The 25262-nt window shown below is 39.7% G+C and overlaps 3 protein-coding genes across 6 annotated transcripts in view; all 3 read left to right on the forward strand.

Annotated features, from left to right (window-relative positions):
• The first annotated feature begins 1350 nt into the window (after positions 1 to 1350).
• Positions 1351 to 7748, forward strand: arpc1b (actin related protein 2/3 complex, subunit 1B). The gene is made up of 10 exons (XM_028565604.1): positions 1351 to 1758; positions 2348 to 2490; positions 3309 to 3413; positions 4129 to 4351; positions 4465 to 4572; positions 6043 to 6279; positions 6370 to 6445; positions 6733 to 6932; positions 7078 to 7168; positions 7347 to 7748. The coding sequence occupies exons 2-10, from the start codon at positions 2427 to 2429 to the stop codon at positions 7383 to 7385; spliced, it is 1143 nt and encodes a 380-aa protein (XP_028421405.1). The 5' UTR covers positions 1351 to 1758; positions 2348 to 2426; the 3' UTR covers positions 7386 to 7748.
• Positions 7749 to 8473: 725 nt separating this feature from the next.
• On the forward strand, positions 8474 to 19766 carry LOC114572928 (monocyte to macrophage differentiation factor 2). The gene is made up of 7 exons (XM_028604718.1): positions 8474 to 8874; positions 14270 to 14351; positions 14566 to 14726; positions 14988 to 15062; positions 15147 to 15248; positions 17479 to 17548; positions 17653 to 19766. Exons 1-7 carry the CDS (start codon positions 8861 to 8863, stop codon positions 17854 to 17856), a joined length of 708 nt encoding a protein of 235 aa, XP_028460519.1. The 5' UTR covers positions 8474 to 8860; the 3' UTR covers positions 17857 to 19766.
• Positions 19767 to 23265: 3499 nt separating this feature from the next.
• The window catches only part of radil (Ras association and DIL domains), a 32118-nt gene continuing 30121 nt past the window's right edge, over positions 23266 to 25262 (forward strand). For 3 of the 4 annotated variants that reach the window (XM_028591161.1, XM_028591187.1, XM_028591178.1), the window contains exon 1: positions 23266 to 23662. The gene's annotated coding sequence lies outside the window, so the exon portion shown is untranslated. Of the gene's footprint in view, positions 23663 to 23848; positions 24082 to 25262 lie in introns of those variants that run through there. The other variant, XM_028591170.1, reaches the window with a different exon arrangement.

A 25262-nucleotide genomic window follows, 5' to 3' on the forward strand; every position in this document is an offset into this window, starting at 1 on the left:
TGGTCCATAAACCAAAGAATTGGAGATATTTCAATTTTAACCTCATGGTAGTGCTAGATGGATTTGTGTGTCATGAATGTGACAAAAGTTCATGGTAATCCATCTGATCTTGGTTGAGATATTTCAGTTTGGACCAAATTGGTTGATCAACATTGCCATTCCCAATAAAGCCATGTCACTAGCATGGCTAGGAACACAAAAATAATTGGAGTAACAAAGCAGACTGCACCGGTACCATACAAACAAAATCCAAAAATGTACATTAATTAATACACATTGCCAGAGTCACACGTGGGCAACGTAGGGGGCACGGTGGAGCATCGCTTACTGTCGCCTCACAGCAGAAGGGTTCTGGGTCTGGCTCCGTCCCTTCTGTGTGGAATTTGCATGTTGGGTTTCTCTGGGTCATCCAGCTTCCTCAAACAGTCTAAAGACTTGCAGGTGTTAGGTGAATTAGTGATTATAAATTGCCCTGTAATGTATCTGTGAATGGTTTTTGGTCTCTGTGTCAGCCCTGTGATTGGCTGGTGTCCTGTGCAGGGTGTACCCCGCCTTTCACCCAGTGTCCACTGGGATCGAAGGATAATCGGTTACAGATGGTGGATGAAAATTTAAATAGAATTGAGTTGATTATTAAGGGGTGTTGAATTAAGGCCCAATTGTAGGTCCTTGTATACATAATATAATTCCACTGTGGCAAAGAATATAGAATTTTGTTTTAAACGATTGTAGGTTTTTAACCCCCAAATGGAAATTATGTAATAAGTAAGGGAAATTCTACACCAGCACAGACAGGAAAAGTCAGTAACACTTTACTTGAAGTATCTACATAAAAGTGACATGACACTGTCACAAACACAGTCATGACACATGAACCCTAACCCTAACCATAACTTGTCAAAAACCGAATGACACTTACCAAAAGAAGAGTTCTGTCATAAACGTTTATGACACGTTCATGACATTGTCATGTCACTCTTATTTAGATACCTTCAAGTAAAGTGTAACCTAAAAGTCTGATCTATAAGAACATCCATGGCTGATCTTAAATTTCCAGAGTAAAAGTGAGGGGATCTTTCAGGTAAAGCTTGAAAAGTCAAACTACATGAAACAACAGGAGCAAATACTGTATATTCTATATTCTAAGTCAACAACTGTTCTTCTCCTGACGCCACCCTTTCCTCCACCCTTTTGCAGTTTACTTTTCGTCCCTCCCCTTCTCCTTGTTCCTCTTTCTTTATGCAGAATTGACCATACGTCCCTCCCCCTTCCTTTCTGTTTTGCTTGCTTCTTTTCGCTTCCCCCTCAGTCTCTACTACTTCCTCCTTTTTGTAGAACATTGCATTGTGTTCCTGCTCCTCCCTCTCTTCCTAGTTTTACTGAAGCAAAAACGTCTGTTGTTTTCCCTTCTGATTCTGCTAAAAAATGAAGTTTATTTTTCACATTGTTGAACTGTGAAACCTGTGATCTTTTCTGCCTCAAGCATAAGCCTGCATACACTTCCTGTATGTCTCCCCTTCTGAGTTTCCTTGTACCCTCCTCCACTTCCTCCTCTGACCTCTCCTCCCTCTCTTCAGCTCAGTTTTTCTCTCCCTGAGCTCACTCTCTCGTTGGCGTTCGCGTTGACTGGCCAGAGTCCGCGAGCTTGAACACCCTCATCTTTATTTGATCCACCACCTTCCTCTGCATCTCTCTTCTTTTCTCTCTCTCTCTCTCTCCAGCTCTGCAGCTATTCACCCATTCAGTCCGGCCCTCAGGGTAAGTAACCTAGAAAATATTTAACAGTTGACTGAGTATGTTTAGACATGTCAGTAACGCAACACACACATCCACCCACACACACACACGCACTCTTTGTAAGTGTAATGTATTTCAGGAAAAAGCTAAAAGTATGCAACAGTCTCTCCAACCTACACACACACTCACTTGATGTAGTTATGTTAAATTAGTTTTCTGAAGTTGGTGCTTGTAAAATAACAGTGTGATGGAAAGGTTTGTCTTGATTTCCTGGGTGTGTGCTCTCGCTGTGAAGTGTAATGTGTGTTTGGGGATGTGTTACCCTTGACCTGCATCATTCCTCTCATGCCTCTGAGAGTCTGGATTTCATTAACACAACCTGAGTGAGATAAGTTCAGTGTGTTTTTCTGTGCACACAGGGTTAAATCAGCTGATAGTGTAAATTTTTACTCCTCAAAGTACCTGAAATAGTCTGGACCAACTCTTCTCAGTGTGTCTTGATAAATAGTTCTGTAAATTGAGTTATAGTTTATTGGTTAACTTTGTTGTATGTTTTTATTTCCCTTTCAGCTTCTTCCTCGTAACAATTTTTCAACTTCTGTTTTTCTAGACTTGACTGTTATCTCCCAGCTAACCAGCCGCTGGTTCCACACACCCCTTCCTGTTTTGTTTCTGACATCTGATTGGTCATGGCGTACCATAGTTTCCTGCTGGAACCAATTAGCTGCCATGCCTGGAACAAAGATCGTACCCGTAAGTCTGCTTGCGTCCTCTGATTGGTCACTTGGGGTTAGTATTTCAGAGGCTCTGAGTTGCCTCCTCTCTGAACTGCACACAGTTTTAATCAGACATCATGGAACATCTTGCTTCAACTAGAGTCTGCGCCAAAGAACAAATAGCGTAAAAGTCGGTGGTTTGTGATTGGCTCCCAGGTGGGAGAAGGTATTTCCTGTTTCCTGTAACAGTAAGGGCGGCGTCTGGAGGCCTTTCTGAGAGGCTCTTGTGCTCTGTTAGCTGCAGGAAACTAATGCCATATTTGGCTGTTTCGATCATAGCTTTGGTTTCTGGGCAAAGCAGATGTAACAGCAACTGTGGTCGAGTCGTTGAGTCATACATTTGTAGTTTCACTCAACTTGTAAGCTTAACACTTCAGTTTGCTCAACTTGCAGGCTGAACACTCAAAAAACAAAAATGCACACTAAAGCACGGATTCTGCTGCTCTCAGACAAACACTGCTTCTTACTCATCTGCTGACTTAAACATGTGCAGAGTTTGCTACAATATTATGGGAAGGAAGGTTGCAGTTCTCGCACTTTGTCTATTTAAAGATACCATGTGTCTGTGTGCTGCCTGCAGGCAGATACATACTGTATTTTTCTAGTTTTCACTGTTCTCATGCACCCAGTCAGCTGTTCGGTGTTCCGCTTCACTGATCAGCCCCACAAACTTCTCCCGTCAGTCACTCTGTACTTTGTCCTCACACTGGTGAATTTCCTATTTATATGTTTCAATGATTTGCAGTGCTTTCTCTGTGGATGCACAGTGCACTTAAATGTGTTTTTATGCTTCAGAGATTGCCCTGTGCCCCAACAACCACGAGGTCCACATCTTCAAGAAGGATGGGACCAAGTGGACCAAGATCCACGAGCTGAAGGAGCACAATGGGCAGGTGACAGGTGAGACACAGTCTCACACACACAGACACAGTTATTTACTTTAACAACTTTTGTATGTTTCCCACAAAATTTAGAGACATTCAGGTGAATATACAAAATTAAGTAAAGTTCCTGGGGGGCTGTGTGATATCATAATTAACTTTGTCAAGTAGTAAATAGTTTAATAGCTCAATACACTATTTCATTTTCAGTGACTGGTAATACATTGCTTTGCTGCAAATTTAGCTAAAAAACGGTGGAGAAAAGTGGCGAATTTTAAGTAACAGTTCAACATTTTGGAAAATACACTCATTTGTCTTCTAATTGAGAGTTAGACGAGAAGATCTATATCACTTTGCAAAGTGCAATAAATACAACAGCACTTTTTGCACTTGGCACTTTAATTATTACAGTTAGTGTTTAAGATGTCGTATTGTCTGTACAGTCATATGTGTCCTTTTATGTCCTAAGATGTTTCGTTGATTCTCTGTTCATGTTTTTATGTTGATTTTAAAATGATGTTTGTGTTGTGAAGCAACAGATTGTAGCACTATGCCTAAGACAGATTCCCCCTCTGGGACAATAAAGTGTGTTCTATTTTATTATATTCCTGTCTGTAAAGTGTTGTCAATCTTCTCAAGTAACTTGTGGTAAAAAAAGCAAATTTTCAAACTTTTCCTTCAAATAAATATGATGAATGGACAGAGATAACAGTCAGAGTTTCTTTCTCCCACAGGTATCGACTGGGCTACAGACAGTAACCGTATAGTTACTTGCGGAGCGGACCGTAACGCTTACGTGTGGACCCTAAAAGAGGGCACATGGAAGCCCACCCTGGTCATCCTCAGGATCAACCGTGCTGCTCGCTGTGTGAAGTGGTCGCCACGAGAGAACAAGTTTGCTGTAGGCAGCGGCTCACGCCTCATCTCCATCTGCTACTTTGAGCAGGAAAACGACTGGTAAGGTTTTACAGGACTGCTTCCTGATAGCTTCCGGCCCCTAATTTACATGAAAGGCTGAATTTGATTATTATAAACCATACGCTTCTAGCATGCTGTGCTGTTACCTACAGGTGGGTGTGTAAGCACATCAAGAAGCCGATCCGCTCCACCATCCTCAGTCTGGACTGGCATCCCAACAACGTCCTGCTGGCTGCTGGATCCTGTGACTTCAAATGCAGGTATCAGTGAATCAAAAGAGGAACACACTTGTGAGGAGATTTTGATGACTACATTTAAAGGTCCCATGGCATGAACATTTCACTGTATGAGTTTTTTTAACAATAATATGAGTTCCCCCAGCCTGCCTATGGTCCCCCAGTGGCTAGAAATGGTGAGCTCTGGGTATCCTGCTCTGCCTTTGAGAAAATGAAAGCTCAGATGGGCCGATCTGGAATCTTCTCCTTATGAGGTCATAAGGAGCAAGGTTACCTCCCCTTTGTCTGCTTTGCCCGCTCAGAGAATTTGGCCCACCCATGAGAGAGAGAGAGACATCATGGCTTTCAAATGAGCAAAGTGGCAGTTGGTCAAGACCACATCCCCCCCTCCACCTTGCCCCCCCCCTCTCTCTTCCTCAATAGCTACAGACACAGAAATGGCACATCCTAAGGAAAGCTCATTGTGGGACTGGCTCTGGTGGCTGTAATTCTGCACCAAGGCTGAATTTCGGGAAAGAGACTTCAGATACAGTATTAGGGGACCACTAAGGCCTATATAAAAGAGACTTCAGATACAGTATTAGGGGACCACTAAGGTCTATATAAAAGAGACTTCAGATACAGTATTAGGGGACCACTAAGGTCTATATAAAAGAGACTTCAGATACAGTATTAGGGGACCACTAAGGTCTATATAAAAGAGACTTCAGATACAGTATTAGGGGACCACTAAGGTCTATATAAAAGAGACTTCAGATACAGTATTAGGGGACGGCTAAGCAATATATACCCTATAACCTTTAATACTTCTGTCTACTCTGTCCATCATGAAAGAGGGATCCCTCATTTTTCATTCTTTGTCCCATTTTTTGTGGAGATTTTCCTTATTCAAATCGAGGCTCTTAAGTATAAATTGTATCATGTGCCGCACAGTTTGTAAAAACCCCTGAGAAAAAGGTTGAGTTTTTGGCTGAAAACATAAATGAAATTGACTTAGACCCCTATTGTAACTTTAGAAATCAAAGTCTTAAAGCAACACCAGAGCACTTTTCCTCTTTGGTCCCCCTACAGGTTGGAAGCGGAATTGTCCATTACAGTTTCTTATGTCTCATTCGAACTACAGATCTGCTACCTGATCTGGCAGACTTGCATAGTGCGGTTATAGCCGATAGAGGGCCGCAAAGCGAATGCAGGAGTGCCGTTCACTCTGTTACGAGCTGATGAACCACTGAAACGATATTGGAAACATTATTTTAAAGGTACAAAAGAAATCTTTGGTGTTGCTTTAAATATAAACTAGGCTTAACGCCTAGCCTAATCTGAAGTCCAATCCTGTTCTTGATCATTCCACCAAAAAAAACAGAACAGAATAAATAATAAATCAAATTGTCTGGACCTCCCAGTATTAATCAGCCCTTGTTTTCATCCTCTTTGCCTCTTTCTCTCTTCCTTGTATCTTGTTAACATCCTGAACCATCTCGCCCTCACCCACAGGGTGTTTTCAGCCTACATTAAGGAAGTGGAGGAGAAGCCCGGCCCCACTCCCTGGGGCAGCAAGATGCCGTTCGGAGAGATGTTGTTTGAGTCTGGCGGGTGTGAAGCAGCGGGTCAGACCCTAGCTGGAGGCGGTGGTTGGGTGCACAGCGTTTGCTTCTCACATTCCGGCAACCGCCTGGCCTGGACCTCCCATGACTCCACTGTGTCTGTCGCAGAGGGAGGCAAGACCGGCACGTAAGAGAGGGCGGGGCAGCATGCCAGAGTGTCTGTGTGTTTGAGTGTGTGTTGTGGGTGTGCACTCTGACCTTTGTTATGACTCCACAGGGTGAACAGTCTGAGCTCTGAGACACTTCCACTGCTGTGTGTCACCTTCATCACTGAGAACAGCTTAGTAGCAGCTGTGAGTGTTCAATACATAATCCAACATTTATTCTGTTAATTAATCAGTTTATTCTATCCACATTTACTGGTTTTGTGTGCTTCTGGGGAGCTTGAGAATATTTACGAATGTATTCTGCAAGAGAACCAAATGTGAAACACAAATGCAATACTAACTGACTTATTACAACCAGTTACAACCAAAATCACAAGGGCTATCTGGTATTTTATTACCATACTGATGTTATATCCTGATGTTATCTTCCAGCTTTACCTGCATTGCATCCTCATGTTATTCTGTTGCTCCAGGGCCACGACTGTTACCCTGTGCTGTTTGTGTACGACAGTGCCAAAGCCAGCTTGACATTTGGTGGCAAGCTGGACGTTCCTAAGCAGACGGCCCAGAAGGGCATCAGTGCCAGGGAACGTTTCCAGAACCTGGACCGTCGGGCCTCAGAGACCCAGAGCACTGACAATGACCTGAACACCCTGCACAAGAACAGCATCAAGTGAGGAGAGAAAATAGACATAACTTCTCTTTTGAAGGCGTGCATCATCATCATTATCTCTGTTAAACAAGCGTCCTTTTTTGTTGTTGTTGCAACATTTCTATGTTTGTGCACAGAGTTTAAATTGTCTCAATCTATATTTCAGTCAAATCTCAGTGCTGGAAGGAGGACGAAACCAGTGCACCAAGTTTTGCACCACCGGCATGGATGGTGGGATGAGCATCTGGGATGTCAAGGTAACAAACATACACACACACACACACACACACACACACACACACACACACACACACACATTGCACAGTTTACACAAGAATACATTTATGTGGTCAAATCTTAATTTGTGTGATAGCCTGTTGACATGTTTTCCCAGATATGATATGAACATTGTTTTTAAATATTTCTTTTTTTCAGACTCTGGAGTCTGCAATGAAGAACTTAAAGATAGTATGAACTGAAGTTTACATCACTCCGCCTAAAGTATATTAGCTTCTGGAGATATGATGAAAATCTGCTGCCTTACACAAAGCTTCTTGGCCTTATTTTAATCAGTTTTTTTTATATGCAAGTTAAACGATCAGACTCGGGTCTAACAGTGTTCGTAATCCCTCTGAAGCTCACTGCTGAGCTTGTTAAACTCAACACTGTATACAGAGGGACTGACCACAGGTCTGCAAACGGTACTTAATGAGTTAGATTAGAAAAATCAGAGAGAGCTCAGTCCGAGCTAAATGCTTAAAGCAGGCATTTTATATGAATCACTATGAAAGCTTATGCTGGTCATAATATGCATTTAATAAATGATTGCTCTTACAACAATGTTTGGTTCATTACAGGTGTGTCACATACGTAGCTTATTGTTTTTGGAAGTCTGGAGGTTTCAACAGCATGAGAATGTTGAGCTCGACAGTTCTTGATCTTAGAACCTCTGCTCCTTGAAGGGATTTAGTGAAACACTTCCATACATTTGGGATATATTCTTACCTTCAATCTCTAGTATGGATTCTACATTTTCCATAATGCAACTTGCCAGTATCTTGCAATAGAGTCTAACTGACTAGTATAAAATCTTTCAAACTCCACTGCACATCTCAAAATGTGTAGCCTCTCCATCAAACCATCTATAACCCATCTTTAATCGATAACCCAGATGACATCACTATGACATCATAAGGGGTTATTTCTTTCCAGACTTGACAAAGCTCCTCCCCGGCCACAGAATATAGGCCTAGCAGCTGTTTTAGTAAACTGACTAGAAACTGTTTCTTGCTAGCTGAACACAATAAAACACTTAACATTCATCATCACATTATATCATCATCCAGCCTCAAACTCCGTGCCTGCATCGCCACCTAGAGGTAGAACCAGGAAACGTAGCTACTTACAATAACAAATCGGCACAATTTCCCCAGCCAGGAATCAGTCGCTCAGAAAATGATGTGGCAGCCTTCAGTGATGAAAAACAGCCTTCCTCACCGAGTCGTGATGAGGTGAACCGGCGGAGCTCCAGCAGAGACAGAGAGAGAGAGACACAGAGAGAGAGAGAGAGAGAGAGAGAGAGAAAGGGAGACCACCAACATCAACATCACCACCACCGTGCAGGAAAAACGGCTGTCCCCTCAGAGACCATCCCCGACGCCCACACTTCCGGACTGGAGCCTCAGGAGGCAGCTGGGTCGGGATCAGTGACTGTAAAAAGAAGGTTGGGATGCATCCATCCATCTCCCGGTGCTGCTTGAGATGAAGATAAGACGACGACGTCTTCTCCGGTGAAACGGCGATGCTCGTTACGTTCCATTTAGACCGGCCCGTTACAATCTGAGCACAACTGATCCAAATCGCGGCGGCTATTCGCCCACACTCAGAGGGGATTCGGGCTTTAGCCATACTGTCTGTCTGCTGTCAACTGTTGCTTATTTCCACTGTAAATGAATCTTATAAGGTAGGTGAAATCATTGTATGAACCGCTGATGAATTAGGAATCCTTATCATAATGCTGCCTGATAGATTTTAATGATGATGAGGAGGATGCTAAGGATGATGGAAGAGTTTGGAAACGAGCTGAGACGTTTACATTTCAACATATCTTATAACTGATGATGTAATAATATAGCTCAGGTTTTATTTGCCTGACAAGCATCATTATTAACACACACACAGACAGACCTATAGCCACTTCCCTCCTCCTTATTGTTGTCTTGCTGTCTCGTGTGTCTTTTTCCCTTTCTGTGTGCACACAGTATTTCTTGAAACACACAGTAGGCCACACAAACACACATCCTATCTTATATTTTGTCCTACACAATTTAGGGCTGCATGATATGAGGAAAATGTGCGATATGCGATAATGTTGTTGAATATCGCGATAACGATATTACTCGCGATACAGAAACAGATATCAAATGTGTTCAGTTCTGCATTTCTGCTGCTTTCAGTATTCTTCAACAATACAACAAATTGCTTGTTGAATTTGAAACAAATAAAAGTAAAATAATTTTCAACATTGTTTTATAGACAAATTGAACATTACATTGAATATAAAAGCACCACTAAAGAAAGTGACAGTTACATTTTAAAGTGCAGTTTTCTTCTGATATTTTTATTTCAACTAACACAAAAAAATCTGTTTTGTGTCGCAATATGTCGCAGCCTTTCGCGATGTGTATATTGTGCCGGTTGATTGTTTTTTGGATGGATTTCACAGAAGGAAAAGATCAAACAAAGCGGACCAGGGCTGCAACTGACAATTTATTTTCATTACCAGTTAATGTGCCAATGCTGATTGCTTTTTGGATTAGTCAATTGTTTTGTGTGTAAAAAAATCAGAAATAGTGCAAGTTCCCGGAGCTCAGGGTGACTTCAAATGTCTTGGTTTTTCTGACCAACAGTCCAAACCCCAAAGATATTCAGTTTGCACTGATATTAAAAGAGAGAAAAGCAGCAAATCCTCATATCAGAAAGGCTGGAATAAGCAGGTATTTTTGCTTGATTGACGACTGAAACATTAATTGATTAACAAAATTGTTTCATCTCTAGAGCAGACCACACTGATAAGACATTTAAAACTCAAATGTTTTCTGCTTCTCCTTTGTTTCATGTCTGAGTTCAATGTGTTGTCATGCTATAGACTGAGGCTTTATGGCAAAATTGATAAATATAATATAAGTTGTCATGCATGAGTGCGCAGTTGCCATATTTTAATACTTTAAGAACACAAGATATGGTAAATTGTGATTATTATTTATTTTTCTTCATTCAGACCTTTACACGACAACTTAAACAATTAATGTATTAGTAAATGGTCAGAAAATCAATCAACTATTTTGATAATTGATTAATTGTTAAAGTTGTTAATTCAAGAACAAATGGCAAATATTCTCTGGTTTGAGTTTTTCAAATGTGAATATTTGCTGCTTTTCTGTGTTTTATGGGATTTTAAACTGAATATTTTGGTCACACCAAACAGGCCATTTGAAAACTTGTGAGGGGCGTTTTTCATTAGCCTTTTTATTTTGACATTTTTCGAAACAATCGAAAGAATAATTCACATATGAATCAATAATGAAAGAATTGTGTTACATACTTCCTCTAAACTTCAGTATCATATCACAATCAAACTAGCAATGATGTTCACTAAAATATACGGCTACTAATGGATCATTTCACTATTGATCAATTCATTGTCTTTAAAACATCACTCAATGATAATTCCCTTTCACAATCTCACGGAGCACAAGGTGACATCTTCAGATTGCTTGTTTTGGTATATATATATATATATATATATATTCATAGTGATGTAAGAAAGAGAAAACAGCAAATCAGGAAGCTGGAACCAGATAGTATTTGACATTTTTGCTTGTCCCTTTTAATAATAATCGTTTAGATTATTATTAAAATTGTTACAGACTAATTTTCTGTTTGTCGACTTATTTAACTAATTGTTTCAGCTCTACTAGAAGGTTTTTTTCTCCACCATTTTTGTATTGTATGTCCTGTATGTAGTCTACTTGATATACACTGATACACAAAGAGCAGTACTAGCTTGACCATAAAACTGTAAGATTAATTCACGTTCACCATTAACTGGACTGAGGTTTTGGTCTTCACGGTTCAATAAGACAATAAAAGTGTTCCTTCTGTCTGTCCTGCTGTCGTATTACAAGAGTGATGATGTTTCCGCAACTCTGCGCCTCTGTCCACTTAGTGTGTCTCTCTGTCTGGCCTCTGGCCTCTGGCTGGGTAATTATCAGCCAGCTTGATGAAGTCATTAATGACCCGGCCAAGCCTGCTGGGCTTGGCACGCACGCACGCACACACACACACACACACACACACACACACACACACACACACACACACACACACACACACACACACACACACACACACACACACAGACCACGCCTATTTATTTGGGACAGGACAGTGTTTGTTTGGCCTGGGTCAGTTAGTATTACAGTTTTTTTCGATTGCTAAACGACAGTGGGCACAACTGGAGTCACATGTGCAAAACGCTAACTACAGTCTGTACAGCAGCAGTTCACGTGGACCAAACTCTAGTTCGTTTTTCATTGCTTGAACACAGTTTTCAAAACTTTACACACTTATCCCATGACTTTAACCACAACGTGCACAACACTGTAGATTTACAGCACTTTGTTCAAATGCTAACACACTGCTGTCAAAACTGTTAACCACACATTCAAAACAGAATAGATTTCAGTCTGGTGCCTATCAAACACTGCTGATTGCAATTTTAGCTGAAAGCATAAGTAGGTGTCTTGTTTTAGACTAGTTAGTGAACATATATGGTATTTATACAGAGAAAGCTCAGAAAGCCTTTTTTTGTATACAAACACCAAATAAGAATGAAACAATTATACCCTGTACCGTTTGAGAGAAACAGGTAAAAGAGCAAAGATACCAATATGTCCAGGTAAGATGTTTGAGGTTATGTACACAGCTATAAAAAAAGTGAAAAACACTATCTTTACAATAGTAAAACTGTGTTCTTACTGTTTTTCAGAAAGTAATGGCGGTGAAAGCAATAGAAACACCACATTCATTTGTATTTAGAGATGATGCAGACATCCACTGTGATGAAGAAAACTTGCCACATGATGCTGGAGAGAGGCAGGATTAGTCACACTATTCTTTGTTACTGTTACGTATGTACCTTTAGGTTTTTTCCCCCAGTAATTCCATAAATTACTAGAGACAAAATACTTTATTGAAGAAAACTGCTGATTTTCATTGCTTCTTTTTTACCTTATGTAAAAATTGGTATGCTATACAATCTATATTTTTTCCTTAAATAAACTATTGAGTAGTGTCAAGTCACTCAAATTGTTCAAACTGTACAGATGAAAAAGTTTGTAATTTATGTATTGGTGTTTGATGCTAGTGTTTTTACCCTCAGTGTATTCTGAGTGCCAGTGTGTGTTATTTCAGTGAGGACTGTTCATAGTGTTTGGCTGCACTGAGCCTGTTTTGAGACATGTGTTAAGAGTTGTGTTGCTTTGAATGAGTTTTGCAGGTGATTTGAACTGTTTAGCTCAGGTGACTCTTGGTAGTGCAGACTGTAGTTTGAGTTTTGCACACGTGACTCCAGTTGTGCCCACTGTCGTTTAGCAATCGGAAAATACTGTAATAACTCTGAATTGGTGTCACTCTAAAAACAGATGCTTAAGAAACAGGAGTACAATATAGGAAAAAGGGAAAATTAGGCATGTTTGCTAAGATATGTTTCCATCACTGTCATTATATGTGAGTTGGATTTTTTTATCCTTCTATCGCCACTCCTTCAGTTTTACCTCCTGTTCATCTACAGAAGGATCAGGAGTTGACGAGCTGACGTGTAGGAGGAGAACATCATGTTCTACCATTTCACACTGTTGCACAACAACACAGAAATATAAAGTGGACAGATTTAAGGCTATTATCACTCTACTTGGACTGAAACGTGAAATTCTGTAGGCAGAGTTTTATCTTTTTCCCTGAGGAGATGGCATATATATATCATCCATTAAGCTTTGCATTTTGTGCCATATACTGTATGTATATATGGACAATGATGCTGTTTGATCTTCTATGTTTGGCTATGCTCAAAAATTCATATATACATATGATTTTTTAATTTGAGTGGTATTCCCTTTGATGGCTGCCTGTTTTTCCTTTTGAGTCCCACCAATCTTAGAACAGTGTGTGTGTGTGTGTGTGTGTTGTGTGTGTTTTTGTGTGTGTGTTTGTTAGAAAGAGACGCTAAATCTAGGTCTCTTATGAAATCTGGCCCTGCAAGATGCAGCATAAAAATAGGATGTGTGTGTGTGTGTGTGTGTGTGTGTGTGTGTGTGTGTGTGTGTGTGTGTGTGTGTGTGTGTGTGTGTGTGTGTGTGTACGTTTTTGCATGGACGTCTTTGTCCATTTGCCTTCCTGCATGTTAATTTAATCATCGGGAAGCAGAGAGAAGACATGGTCGGGGAGAGGGAGATAGGAGACATGAGCAAAGAAAGATGAAAGAAACAAGGAGTTTTCTAGAGTGGAGGGAGGAACAGAAAGACAATCCCTGCTCGGTGGTTTCCTTGACAACAATGACATCACTGATGGAGTGCTATCTATGCTACCTCCTCATACCTCCTGAGCAGTTGTGTTAGTTTTCTGTTCAAAGCGATACATTTGAGTTCATATATATATGTGTGTATATATATATACATATACATATATATATATATATATATATATATATATATATATATATATATATATATATATATATATATATATGCATGTTTGTGTGCGTGTGTGTATGTGTGTGTGTGTGTGTGTGTGTGAATATGCAGGCATATCTGTAGATGTGAATTGTTTATGAAAGAGATCATCAGGACTAACAGTTTATCGGTTCAGTCGGTCCATGGTTACCCACTGTTGCCAGGCAACAGCAGTCATGGCAACAAGTTGAAGCATGATCTACCGTTGCTAAGCAAAAGGACAGGATGGGGTAAAATTTTATCAGCACCATTGAGATACAAATGGACACAAATATTAAAGATGTTCCACGTGGTTTAGGACATCAAGAAGAAAAACATTATAGCTCATATGCAGCCCTTTAATAAGCTTTTAAGGTTAGAAATAAGTAATATATATATATATATATTGTATTTTATTTTTTGTTTAAAAAAAAAATATATATATATATTATTTTGAGCTCTGCGAGTGTGTAGAGAAAGATTCATTGTTGCATGTTGCCAAAACTAATGTCTCATTGCAGAATTTAGTTCAGATATTAGATTTTTTTCAAAATATATCAACTTAAATCTGTTTTCTGACGATTCCAGGTTTATGAACAACCGTGTTCCTCCTAACAAGAGATACCAGCCCACAGAATATGAGCATGCTGCCAACTGTGCCACGCATGCGGTGAATACACACACACACACACACACACACACACACACACACACACACAGAAAAATCCAGCACGATTACATAACAGACAAATGAGAAACGCCTCCTTTTTTTTTTAAACTAATCTACACCTATATCATGCGCTGGATTTCAGTTTATTGGATTTCATGTTTGTTTGCTTGTCTATCTGTATCTCATGTTTCATTTATGTTATGAATTAATTTAGCTATGGATAATTCCCAGCTTGCTGGGCAGCTCAGTATTGCACTTCCAGTCGGAGGACCAATGGGAGCGGCTGTCGGCCTGGGTGTACGGGGCGGGGCTCAGCTCGCTCTTCATCATCTCCACCCTGTTCCACACTGTGGCCTGGAAGAAGAGCCACCTACGGTACAAGCACACAAAAACACACACATTTCAACACTTGAACTGGATTGTAATATTACAGGATGATGAATATGGTTAACGGATAGAAGAGGACACTGAAATAAAGCAACCTGCATGGCCCCTTCTTTTACTGCAGAGACACACTAGAACAAATATGTATATCCCCACAACCCAGATTTGTTTCTGAGAGCTGAAACACACTGATGCTACATGTATAAACAGTGTCACTCAGTTGTCATGAGGCTGTTTGGTCTCTCTCTTCAGGTCTGTGGAGCACTGTTTCCACATGTGTGACAGGATGGTGATCTATTTCTTCATTGCAGCCTCCTACGCCCCTTGGTAAACAAACTAGCCTGCTAAACGTACATATGTAATTGTATATACAGTACTTGTAGTTATGTATTCCTGTTCATGCCTCAACAGGCTGAACCTGCGGGAGCTGGGTCCCTGGGGGTGTCACATGCGCTGGCTGGTGTGGGTCATGGCCTCTTTTGGAACCACCTACGTCTTCTTCTTCCATGAGAGGTCAGTTCATGCAATCATTCATATACTTTAATCAATGTTGGACTGTCTATTTATTAAAGTGCTCATATTATGCTTTTTGGCTTTTTCCCTTTCCTTTATTGTGTTACGTATCTTTTTTGTGCATGTAATAAGTTTACAAAATGAAAAAGCCCAAAGTCCACACCAAAGGGACTTACCATCTCCAACAGAAAACACTGTTCACCAACTGCTCCAAACAGCTCTATTGTAGTCATGCAGCCTTTACTTCAGAGACAAACGTGCGTCACTTTGTAACACATGTCATAATGCTCGCCTAGCTGCTAGCGTGGCACGCCCTCATACTCTGCTTCTGACTGGCTAGTAGTCCTTACCTAGCTACTGCTCATGTGTGAATCCCAACAAAGATGGAACAGAAGTGAGATGCCTCACTCTGTAGCTAAAACAGAGAGCTCAACACACAGGGTGAAAAGAGGAGCTGCAGCAATGTGCAGTACAACAAAAATATGATTTTTTAAAATTAACCCATGTAAACCTATATTCTGGTGCAACCTCTAAATCCAATTATGAACCTGAAAATGAGCTTAATATGAACACTTTAAAGTAATCAATGTTCCTCCCGTCTGACAACACAATCTCAACTCAAAGTACCACTTACTAGCTTTTTCTGGGCTTATACAGCTGCATTCTGTGATCCTCATCAGCAAAGCTCAGCTCAGACATTATCATTTTTCCCCCCAAAATTTTAAATCTTTAAGCACCTATATGTGGAAATGGTTGAGATGTGTGTAAGGTAACTTAAGGCTGTATCTACGCATCACTTTTAAACTGTAAGTGAACATGTTCATACATCAACTTGCTTTTTAGATTCAAGACTTTAGTTGTTAATGAGATGTAACATCAGTCCTTGTTTCCTGAGCTACTCTGATCAAGCTTCATGTAATCAAATGCATTTCATTTATAACAAATTGAAAATCACCCCAGGATAAAAAGTACAGAAAATGTTTAAATCTATTGTTTGAAAACTCCAATATAAAGAGTACATTTTTGGTAACGTTAAAGGAGAACTCCAGTCGATTTCAACACGTAGCTCTGTTGTTTAATTTGGAGTGCTGTCAGTAGTGAGAAAAACAAAAACAATCGGTGCTGCCTACACCGTGTTATCCTCCTGCTAATAAGCATATGTCTATTTCTAAAAATATTTTTGTATCTCTTTTCGGTGTTGTAGTTTGTAGACGGTCCCGAAGCACTCGTCTTGCAGTATCAACACCAGAACTAAACTTTTATGCATTTCTTTCACATCTACTGCAGTCAGATTCACTGTGTTCACTCGTAAGGAATCACTTCACATGGGTAGGCACTTTTAATGACATTTCTTTAAGAGGCTGAAAGCACGTTTAAAACTTGCCGTGTTTCATTCTCCTGGGTGCTAGCAGGAGGATAACACGGTGTAGGCAGCACCAATTGTTTTTGTTTTTCTCACTACTGACAGCACTCCAAATTTAAAAACAACAGCGCTACGTGTTGAAATCGACCGGATTTCTCCTTTAACTGACTGTTAAAGTCATTGTTAACACTTCTGGTTTCACATCACAGGTTGAGTAGGTAACATTTATAAAAATAACTTTCATACGTCGTATTTGCTCATCAGTAAATCCTGACAGTGGTACATGAGACAGATCATCTGTGAAAAGTCTACATTTCTCTGTCTCCTCCTAGTGCTACTAATGGCATTTGCAAGATTCCACCACGCCTAAAGGAAAACAACCAATCAGAGCCAAGAAGTCTCTAACGCATTGTCAATCACTGCTTGTGAACTGGGGTCAAACTGTGAAATGAGGCAGGGTTGAATAGCAAACAAACAATTTTAGAAACTTACAACATAAGTGTAATGTTTAGCTGTAAAATGAAAAAAAGGTTTGCTCCAGCCAGTCAGCCGGTGGGCGGTGCTTGGTTTTGGCTTGACTGTTTTCAACATGGTTGCCAGGTCACAAACATTCTCATTTTACAGCTAAACAGTACGCTAAAATTAGTTTCTGAGATCATTTGAGGCAAGAAATAGGCAATGCAGTAACACCATCTTGATTCATATTTGATCAGCGCAGCCTAGTTTGACAGTTTGATCAGAGGAGGCTGATTGACCTGGAGTGTGACAGTTGAAAACTCAGATAAATCTATTAGGTGGACCATTGAGTTGACATTAATGTGTCGCAAGGTTTAGTCTTCCATGCTGAAATATTCCTCTCTGTGTCAGGTATAAGATCACGGAGTTGATCTGCTATATGGTGATGGGAGTTTTTCCTGCCCTGGTCATCCTCTCAATGGTGAGCACACTTATTGAGTTGTCTGTAGTCGTTGATGTTTTGTAATTTCCTCATTGAAATGTCTTTAAAAACTTAAACGTAATAAAATGTCTGCTTCTTCGCAGCCGGAGCAGTCGGGGTTATATGAGCTGCTGGTGGGCGGAGCCTGCTACTGTTTGGGGATGGTCTTTTTTAAAAGTGATGGCATCGTCCCATTCGCTCATGCCATTTGGCACCTGTTTGTAGCTATGGGAGCAGCCATACACTACTACGCCATCTGGAAGTACCTTTATGCCCAGCCATCCAGTCAGGTCCAGACCTCCAGATGACATCAGCGCTGACCTCACAAGTAGCTCTAGTGTTTGAGCAACTTCAAGGGGTTAATGTGAGCTGTGTCCCAATTCAGGAGTTGCTTCCTTTGGAAAGCAAGTGAACCTCCTCCACAAATAAGATGGTGTAGTCTCACAGTAACAAAAACTAATGGTGCATTTAGGTGATACTCGTCAACTTGTGAAGCAAAAAAAAATCCACGTTCATCACATGGTTCATCACCAGAAAGTTGCACTCAATTGGCCAGTACAGATGTAACAAGTCTACTGCAACGCTAGCTGCTCTGTGAGGCTGTACAGCGGTGCTTTGAGCTAAATGCTAACGTCAGCATGCTAACATGCACACAATGTAACATGTTGATATTTAGAAGGTATAATGTTTCTTAATAATTATATAATCGTCAAAGATGCATTTTATCCTGAGAGGGGAATCAGTGTATGAACTGCACCTACTTTTATGGAGATCTAGCCAGTGAAAACAGTTCATTTGAAGCCACAAATACAAACATCATGATGATGCTAGAGGCTTGTGGATCACCAAAGTCATTAAGATACAACTTCTAGGGACCATGAATTTTGTGAAAAAACTTTGGTGGCACAAGAGGAAAAGTCAAAAGCGGTGAACCGTCTGACCGACCGACATTGCCATCTCTAGGCTGGCCAGCATGGTTAAAGAACCAGTAGTCAAACACAGGCAGGTTTAACAATAACTGAGTTTACAGTACCAGTTGTGATGTTTCACTTTAACACATGATGGACAACTGCAAACAGTGTACTATAGTAATGGTAAATGCATCAATATTACTTTAATATACCTTAATATACCTTAGTTTTACGCCTGGCTGCTATTACTTACCTAATTTATGAGTTCATGACGACACCTGAACGCATCATTAACCAATTGCCCTGCATGCAATGGATTGTAGGATACTGTGGTGGATACTGGAAATAATTCACCGGTTGTTCTGGAGGACACTGCATTGAGGCGGCCTTTTAGCTTGTTGTTAAAACTCTGGACATCAAAGGAGGCAACCCGTCAATCAGGACACAGCTTCTTTTTTTTCTTTTTTTTTTTTTACCGATCCAGTTTAGTTCAATCTTAAAATATTTTTGCAGGTACTTTGGTTTCATTCCAATGATCAGGGGTTTAATTACTATTCTTGGAGATTTCTCTCTATGTGGTGCATGTCCTGATTCAGTGTTCAGAAGCTGAATTGAAGGCATTGTCTTATTGTCAAGTGGAGGACAATGTTTACAATTAGCTAACTTGACTATCATAATTAGTTTCAGGACATTATTTAAAGTATTATTATCATCAATAACAGAAGGTTATGGTTTGATTATATTTAAGAGGTTGCAACATCAGTAATTTACTATTCCAATTCAGAGCTCTAGATAGTATTATTACTGTTTGTTAGTTGTGCTATCTACACTGTAGTATACTATATGGTTTAACAGCAGTTGCTTCAGTCAGTGATTAACTGTGATTTCTAAATCAAGCATGACTGTAGAATAATATTTTCTTTAATGTTGAACATACAGATGTTTATGGTTTTGGTCTCGGAGACTTTACTTGTGAGCTTCCACCTTTACCCGGCTCTACACAGTAGATTGCCAAGCATAATTCCTGAATTCTAATAGTTTACTGTTGTTGATTAGGCTTAGTAAGTGGAGATGTCATCAGTACAATTTATACAGTATATATTTATTAATGACGTACAGTATATGTTGACTTTATCTATATTTTCTTCTAATGTACTTAAAGTATCAGCTGATTATCTTTGTCATCTTCAACTTAATGAATGGGACCCATTTGATAGAGTCTTTCAAAGTTACATGGTTGAACCTCAGAAGGGAAAACCACTGTCTGATTCAGCACTGCCAGAAGACTGACATACTGCCGTACCTGATAGCACACTACTACCATAAACGTTTCACACTTGAAAGGAAACTGAAGCTATAGTATTGTTGAACAATCTGGCCCAATATCAAGGCATCTCAGGTGTGTGTGTGTGTGTGTGTGTGTGTGTGTGTGTGTGTGTGTGTGTGTGTGTGTGTGTGTGTGTGTGTGTCCTATACTGTCTGACTCCCATGAATCCAAAGCCCATAATCGGCTGAGTCTATGTTTACATGTGAACGCATGTACCTTGAACACATAAAAAGTATATTTGAAATATGTATGTACTCTCAGTGTTAAGCTGTATGTGGTAGCATAATGTAGATTGGACGAGCTTGATAAATGTGGCTAGAGGACCAAAAGGTCATACCGTCTAGTATTCATAGGAGTAAAAGAAATGTATCTTGTTTAACATAATTTCGCTGCTGTCTGTCTCTCAGGATTTGGATCATTTGGGCTTTAAAGCCTGTGAAGCCACATTCAAGGACCACTGAAGCTGCTCCTGTTGTTTGGGCACTGTCTGGAGCAACGGAAATGATCAAAAGCTGTAAAGCTGTTTTCTTTAATGCTGGCACCATTCCATACAGCTTGTCTTGCTTACTCACATCCCCAAGTAGGGCAGAAGCCCCAAAGGTTTTCTGCAAGTTTTACATATGGGTAATATTTATAAAGTAACCAAACAGGAGAAAACTTTAAGGCAGATAGAAATTGAAATAGAACCACTACAGATATTAGAGCAGATGTGTTTTTAGATTATAATAAAGAACTAGAAAACATACATTCACCAAAGCTGTGCAACCCCCTAAATGTGCTGTAAAATCCACAAAATATGCATTAAGAGTTGCATCAAACTACACTGTGATGAACACTTATGAGATGCATTTTCATCCAAATAAGTGCAGTAGTTCTATAGAAAGTGAGGAAGGTAAAAAAAAAAAAAAAAAAAAAAGGTCTTATCTGCAATGTTAATGGGTCATTAAAAAAAATTACTGGACACCAATAAATCATTTGTTTCTTATATGGCCAAACTTTACACGTTTTAACATATCCTGCTAATTAGATACAAACAATATGAGAAACAAGCAAAGAGATGGGAATGCCAGCATAATCTTTTTGGCAGAAGTAACAAATAATATTATCTAAGTATTATAGAATAAATCTGCACATTTCTAACAAAGGAGCAGCTGTGTAGGAACTGTCTCATTTGCTGCATAACTGCCCCTAATCAGGTCCTGGGGTATAATTTTAAAATGTAATAATGTTCATTCTTCAATATAACTATAACTTTTTGCAGATCTAATTTACCAACCAGCATATGAATGCATCATTAAACTCAAATCAAAGAGAGAAAATCATCTAGTGAAAAAAAGAAAAAAAAAAAAAAACAAAAAATCAATCAAATGTATCCATTACTTTTTGAGACATCTGACCAACAAACACACCCAGGTTGATAATAATCTGAAAGTAACACAAATATTTATTGTTGTCATTATACCATTTAGGTCATTAGGGAGTGGTAATTTATTTTCACAGTGGACTGGGAATTACATTTGTCACACTGTGGATATCTCAGTTTGGAATTAAACTCTTTAGATATATTCTCAAATTTAAGAGTACCTTTTAGTATTTGTACTCCAAGTGTTTACTTGAGCCTCAGAGAAACACCAAATAATTGAGCGTTTACTCTTTTGGAGTACTTGGGAGTATTAGAGCCTATTTTGACTAGCTCTACAGGCAAGTTTAGTGACTTGATATGAAGTATTTGAGGATTTAACATGTGTGTGTGTGTGTGTGTGTGTGTGTGTGTGTGTGTGTGTGTGTGTCTGTCTTGTCTTGGTTATAATATCTGTCTCATTCAGGCATGCAGTGCCCACCTTACTCTGTATAGAGTTTTTTTAAACTCTCCATGAAGCCTTCATGGACCCTCTGTACATGGTTTATACACACTCTGTGATTGTGGAGCTGCTGTTCTCAGTGCTGCTGGTGTTTTCTTTCTGGTCGTACAAGACTGATTATATTATCTCACATTATTTCTCTCTAGTTTTCATATTGTTTTTTCTTGTGTCTGTGGTGCTTCTGTGCTGTGATGAGCCTATATGACGCCAACAATGCTTTTATCTTTTCTATTTCTCTTGTAATAAAAAGCTTTTTCATGGAGTATATTCCTGGACTCAACATTTTATAATGTTTCACCTCTTTGGAAAACAACTTTTTGTCTAGAAGTGTTGAAGGTACGATAGCAGCAATTTATTACATGTTATCATACAATGAAATGTAAAGATGTGGAAAAAAATGAAATTTGGATATATGCACTGTGGAAAGTATAATCTTTGGATCATTTTATGATAATTTCTTAACCCTATTTCAGTGCTTAGAATTAACCAAGTGTTCATGTTAAGGATACTAAAATATATCTGGCAGAAAGATTTGATAAGATTAAGGATCACAAACCTCACTTTTCAGAAGATGTTAGTGGTTGTTAAAACATAATACTGTTATTAATATAAAACCATAAGATTGTGAAGAGAATGAAATCTATAATTTAAGGTAGTTATTCTTCTATATTATCATATATATTTTATTATTTATTCAATTGCAATTAGTTTAAAAATGACTGTTGAAACAAATACATTGTGGTCCAGACAAATTAGGGCTCCTTTCTTTCTTTTTTTTCTCCTCTTAAAATAAAAATGATTAAGAGTACCAAAGCTTAACAAAAAGGAGAATACAAGTAATTGAACGTCATTCCTTCTGACACACCCTCTCAGCAACTGGATATGGTTTATACTTACAATCTAATACCCCAAAGTCTTCTCGGAAATCCAAAGTGTTTAACATTAAATGTATAAATGAGATATTATATAAATAATTATGAATAAATACAGACAAAACATAGGCATACAACCATGAAATTGTGAAATCATGCAATACGTTTTTAAAAAAGCTCAATCAGATGAGGTGGCAGTAGGTCAGGCCATAGGGAGTTGGGTTGGGTACCGAAGGGTCGGCAGTTTAAGTCCCCGTACGGACCAAAGTACGGAATGTGGACTAGTAGGAGTGGTGCCAGTTCACCTCCTGGGCACTGCTAGTGTGCTCTTGAGCAAGGCACCAAACCCCCCTAACCGCTCAGGGCGCCTGTTCACCTGTCGCAGTCGTAGTGTGTTCTAACAAAACAGAGTGTAAATTGTAATTCAATAAAAAATAGCAATTATTTTTACAAAATGTTTTAGATTTTGTAAGAACTGCTTAAAATAATTGAAATTAAGCTGTAATAAATTCTGTTATTAAAATAAGTAAATTATAAATATAATAAATGAATCACCTTTAATAAAGAAATGTATAATTAAATACATTTTCCCATTGAGGGATTAATTGCATGCTTCTTTTTCTTCAAGAAAATTTTATAATAATGAACTCATTGAATTACCACACAATTTCATGGTTATACTTCATATTTTGTCTATTTATTTCATTATTATTAAACGATTTGGATCCCCATTTTGCCACAGCCTCCGTGCTTGTGCCGCCGGTGTCCGCCAGGCGGCGGTGTCTCCGTACACTCGGATGCCAGAGCAGGTGCGCCGAGGTGAGGCATCGAGGAGAGCTCGGGTTTTTCCGTCGCGGCTCGGCAGAGAACCGCTGTGGATGTGGGAATGCGGTTGCCGGAGACAGCGGGCATTGCTGGACACTCGGCGGAGATGTGCGTACAGAAACAGGAGTCCTCAGCGGGTGGCTGTCGTCCAAGTTAACGGGCTGTTTTGGGGGATGTGTGTGGCAGCCACGGACGGCTGGGTGTTGCTCGCCACGGTTCCCCCCCCCCTATTTTTGCCGGGTATCTTCAGGGAGACGGAATGAGAGAGAAGCCAAGGAGGATTCCCCAGCACTATGGAGCCACGCATTGCAGGCAGCGTGAGTACCAACGCAACAGACACCCAGGAGAGCCCTCATGGGACTGGGCTTGTCACTGCTGGAATCACACAACTTTTCCAGGATCTATTTTATTTACGGGCAGACGCGCCACAGCTTTTACCATCCTCATAGTTTAAAAACAGCAATTTTATTGTCATTGTTGTTGAGGGCTGTTCACGTGTCGAAACAATGTTCACGCTAATTGATTATTCATTGTGTGTGATAAGCTCGCCTACAATCATTAGACACACCTGCTGACCGCGAGGTGCCGGGGCTGTATAGCTTTTAGTGCCGCGCCTGGCGACTCATCAACGGATTAATTTCTGAGGATTTTCTCCTGCCTCTTGTTGCTACGGCGGTTGCTACTGACGACCGCTGAGGCCAAAGTCGTAAACAGACGGACGGACATCAAAGAAAGGGTAGACCCATTAGTAGTTACAAGTTCTGTACTATATTATGTAGCCGTTTCAAAGGTGTTAAATTGTTCTCAACGCAGTCTTTATTTCTGACCTTCTAGCTGTCTACACAAGGACAGACAGCAAGTAAAAAAAAAAAAAGAAATGTGGCGGAGAAGTTGTAGTCTGTGTGTGACATGATTACCAAATGTAACACTACCTCCTGGGTCACAAAACACAACCGACCAATGCAAAATTTAGGCCTCTCTCTCCGTTTCTTGTGTGGACGCAGGAGGGGCTTGTTGGTCCCAGGATTGAGTTAACTGCGGCCAAGTAGCCAGATTACTGTGGATTAGCAGGCATTTAAAATAGTCACGTTATCCCACCAGTGCCTGCAGAGTCAACTACAACAACACATTTTAGGCAGCCTCCCAAATATTTGCTGAAAAAAAGAAATGATATAGCCTACATAGTATAGGTGGATAACTCAACTGCACAAGTTGCAATCAAAACAGACGTACATGAGATGCTTTCATCTGCTGACAAATCTGCTGCTGTCAAATGTTCAGTTGCTTCCTAGTGTAACCTGCATGAAAGGTCTTCATTGGTCAAAAGAGTTCATGCAAAGCCTGGACTGAAGCTTGACTTACCTTCTGCAGGGACATGGACTGGAAACACACCTGTTTATTAAGATGAAATGCATGACCTAGATACAGGCAGACAGTGTTATTTTCTTTCACATTATTTATTCAGTTAGTTGCAATGATTATATTTTCACAAGACAGCTAATGGATAAACAGTCAGTGCACTTGTAAGGGAAACAATGCAACACAGTCAGAAACTGGAAAATGCAAAAATATAAAATCTTAGAGCTTGAACACGGGTAGATGGACAGAAAATAATTGGCAAAATGGCAATTTGTTGGTTGATAATTTCTGGATTTTCTCTCTCTCTGTGTCTAGCTATCTATCTTTATAAATATAATATAAAATATATATAAATAAAAGAAATTGGTTGTTTTGGATTGTTGGTCAGACAAGACAAGCAATCTGAAGTCGCCATGGGCTCTGGTACTTTGATGAGCATTTTCTACTACTTTCTGTCATTTTATAATACATGGTTAAAAATAATAGGTAGAAGATTGGTAAAGAAATAAGTCATTGGTTTTTCGAAAAAAAAACAACTAATTTGTGCATTTTAGAAGT

This window comes from Perca flavescens, chromosome 2 (assembly GCF_004354835.1).
Source record: "Perca flavescens isolate YP-PL-M2 chromosome 2, PFLA_1.0, whole genome shotgun sequence".
In the NCBI taxonomy this organism is placed as follows: Eukaryota; Metazoa; Chordata; class Actinopteri; order Perciformes; family Percidae; genus Perca; species Perca flavescens.

Bases quoted from the DNA above. Each gene is read 5' to 3' on its own strand.
- arpc1b (XM_028565604.1), top strand. From the start codon at position 2,427: ATGGCGTACCATAGTTTCCTGCTGGAACCAATTAGCTGCCATGCCTGG. The intron at 4,352-4,464 runs GTAAGGTTTTAC...TGTTACCTACAG, and splicing joins TTTGAGCAGGAAAACGACTG to GTGGGTGTGTAAGCACATCA. The intron at 6,280-6,369 runs GTAAGAGAGGGC...ATGACTCCACAG, and splicing joins GAGGGAGGCAAGACCGGCAC to GGTGAACAGTCTGAGCTCTG.
- LOC114572928 (XM_028604718.1), top strand. The intron at 15,063-15,146 runs GTAAACAAACTA...ATGCCTCAACAG, and splicing joins GCAGCCTCCTACGCCCCTTG to GCTGAACCTGCGGGAGCTGG. The intron at 15,249-17,478 runs GTCAGTTCATGC...TCTCTGTGTCAG, and splicing joins GTCTTCTTCTTCCATGAGAG to GTATAAGATCACGGAGTTGA.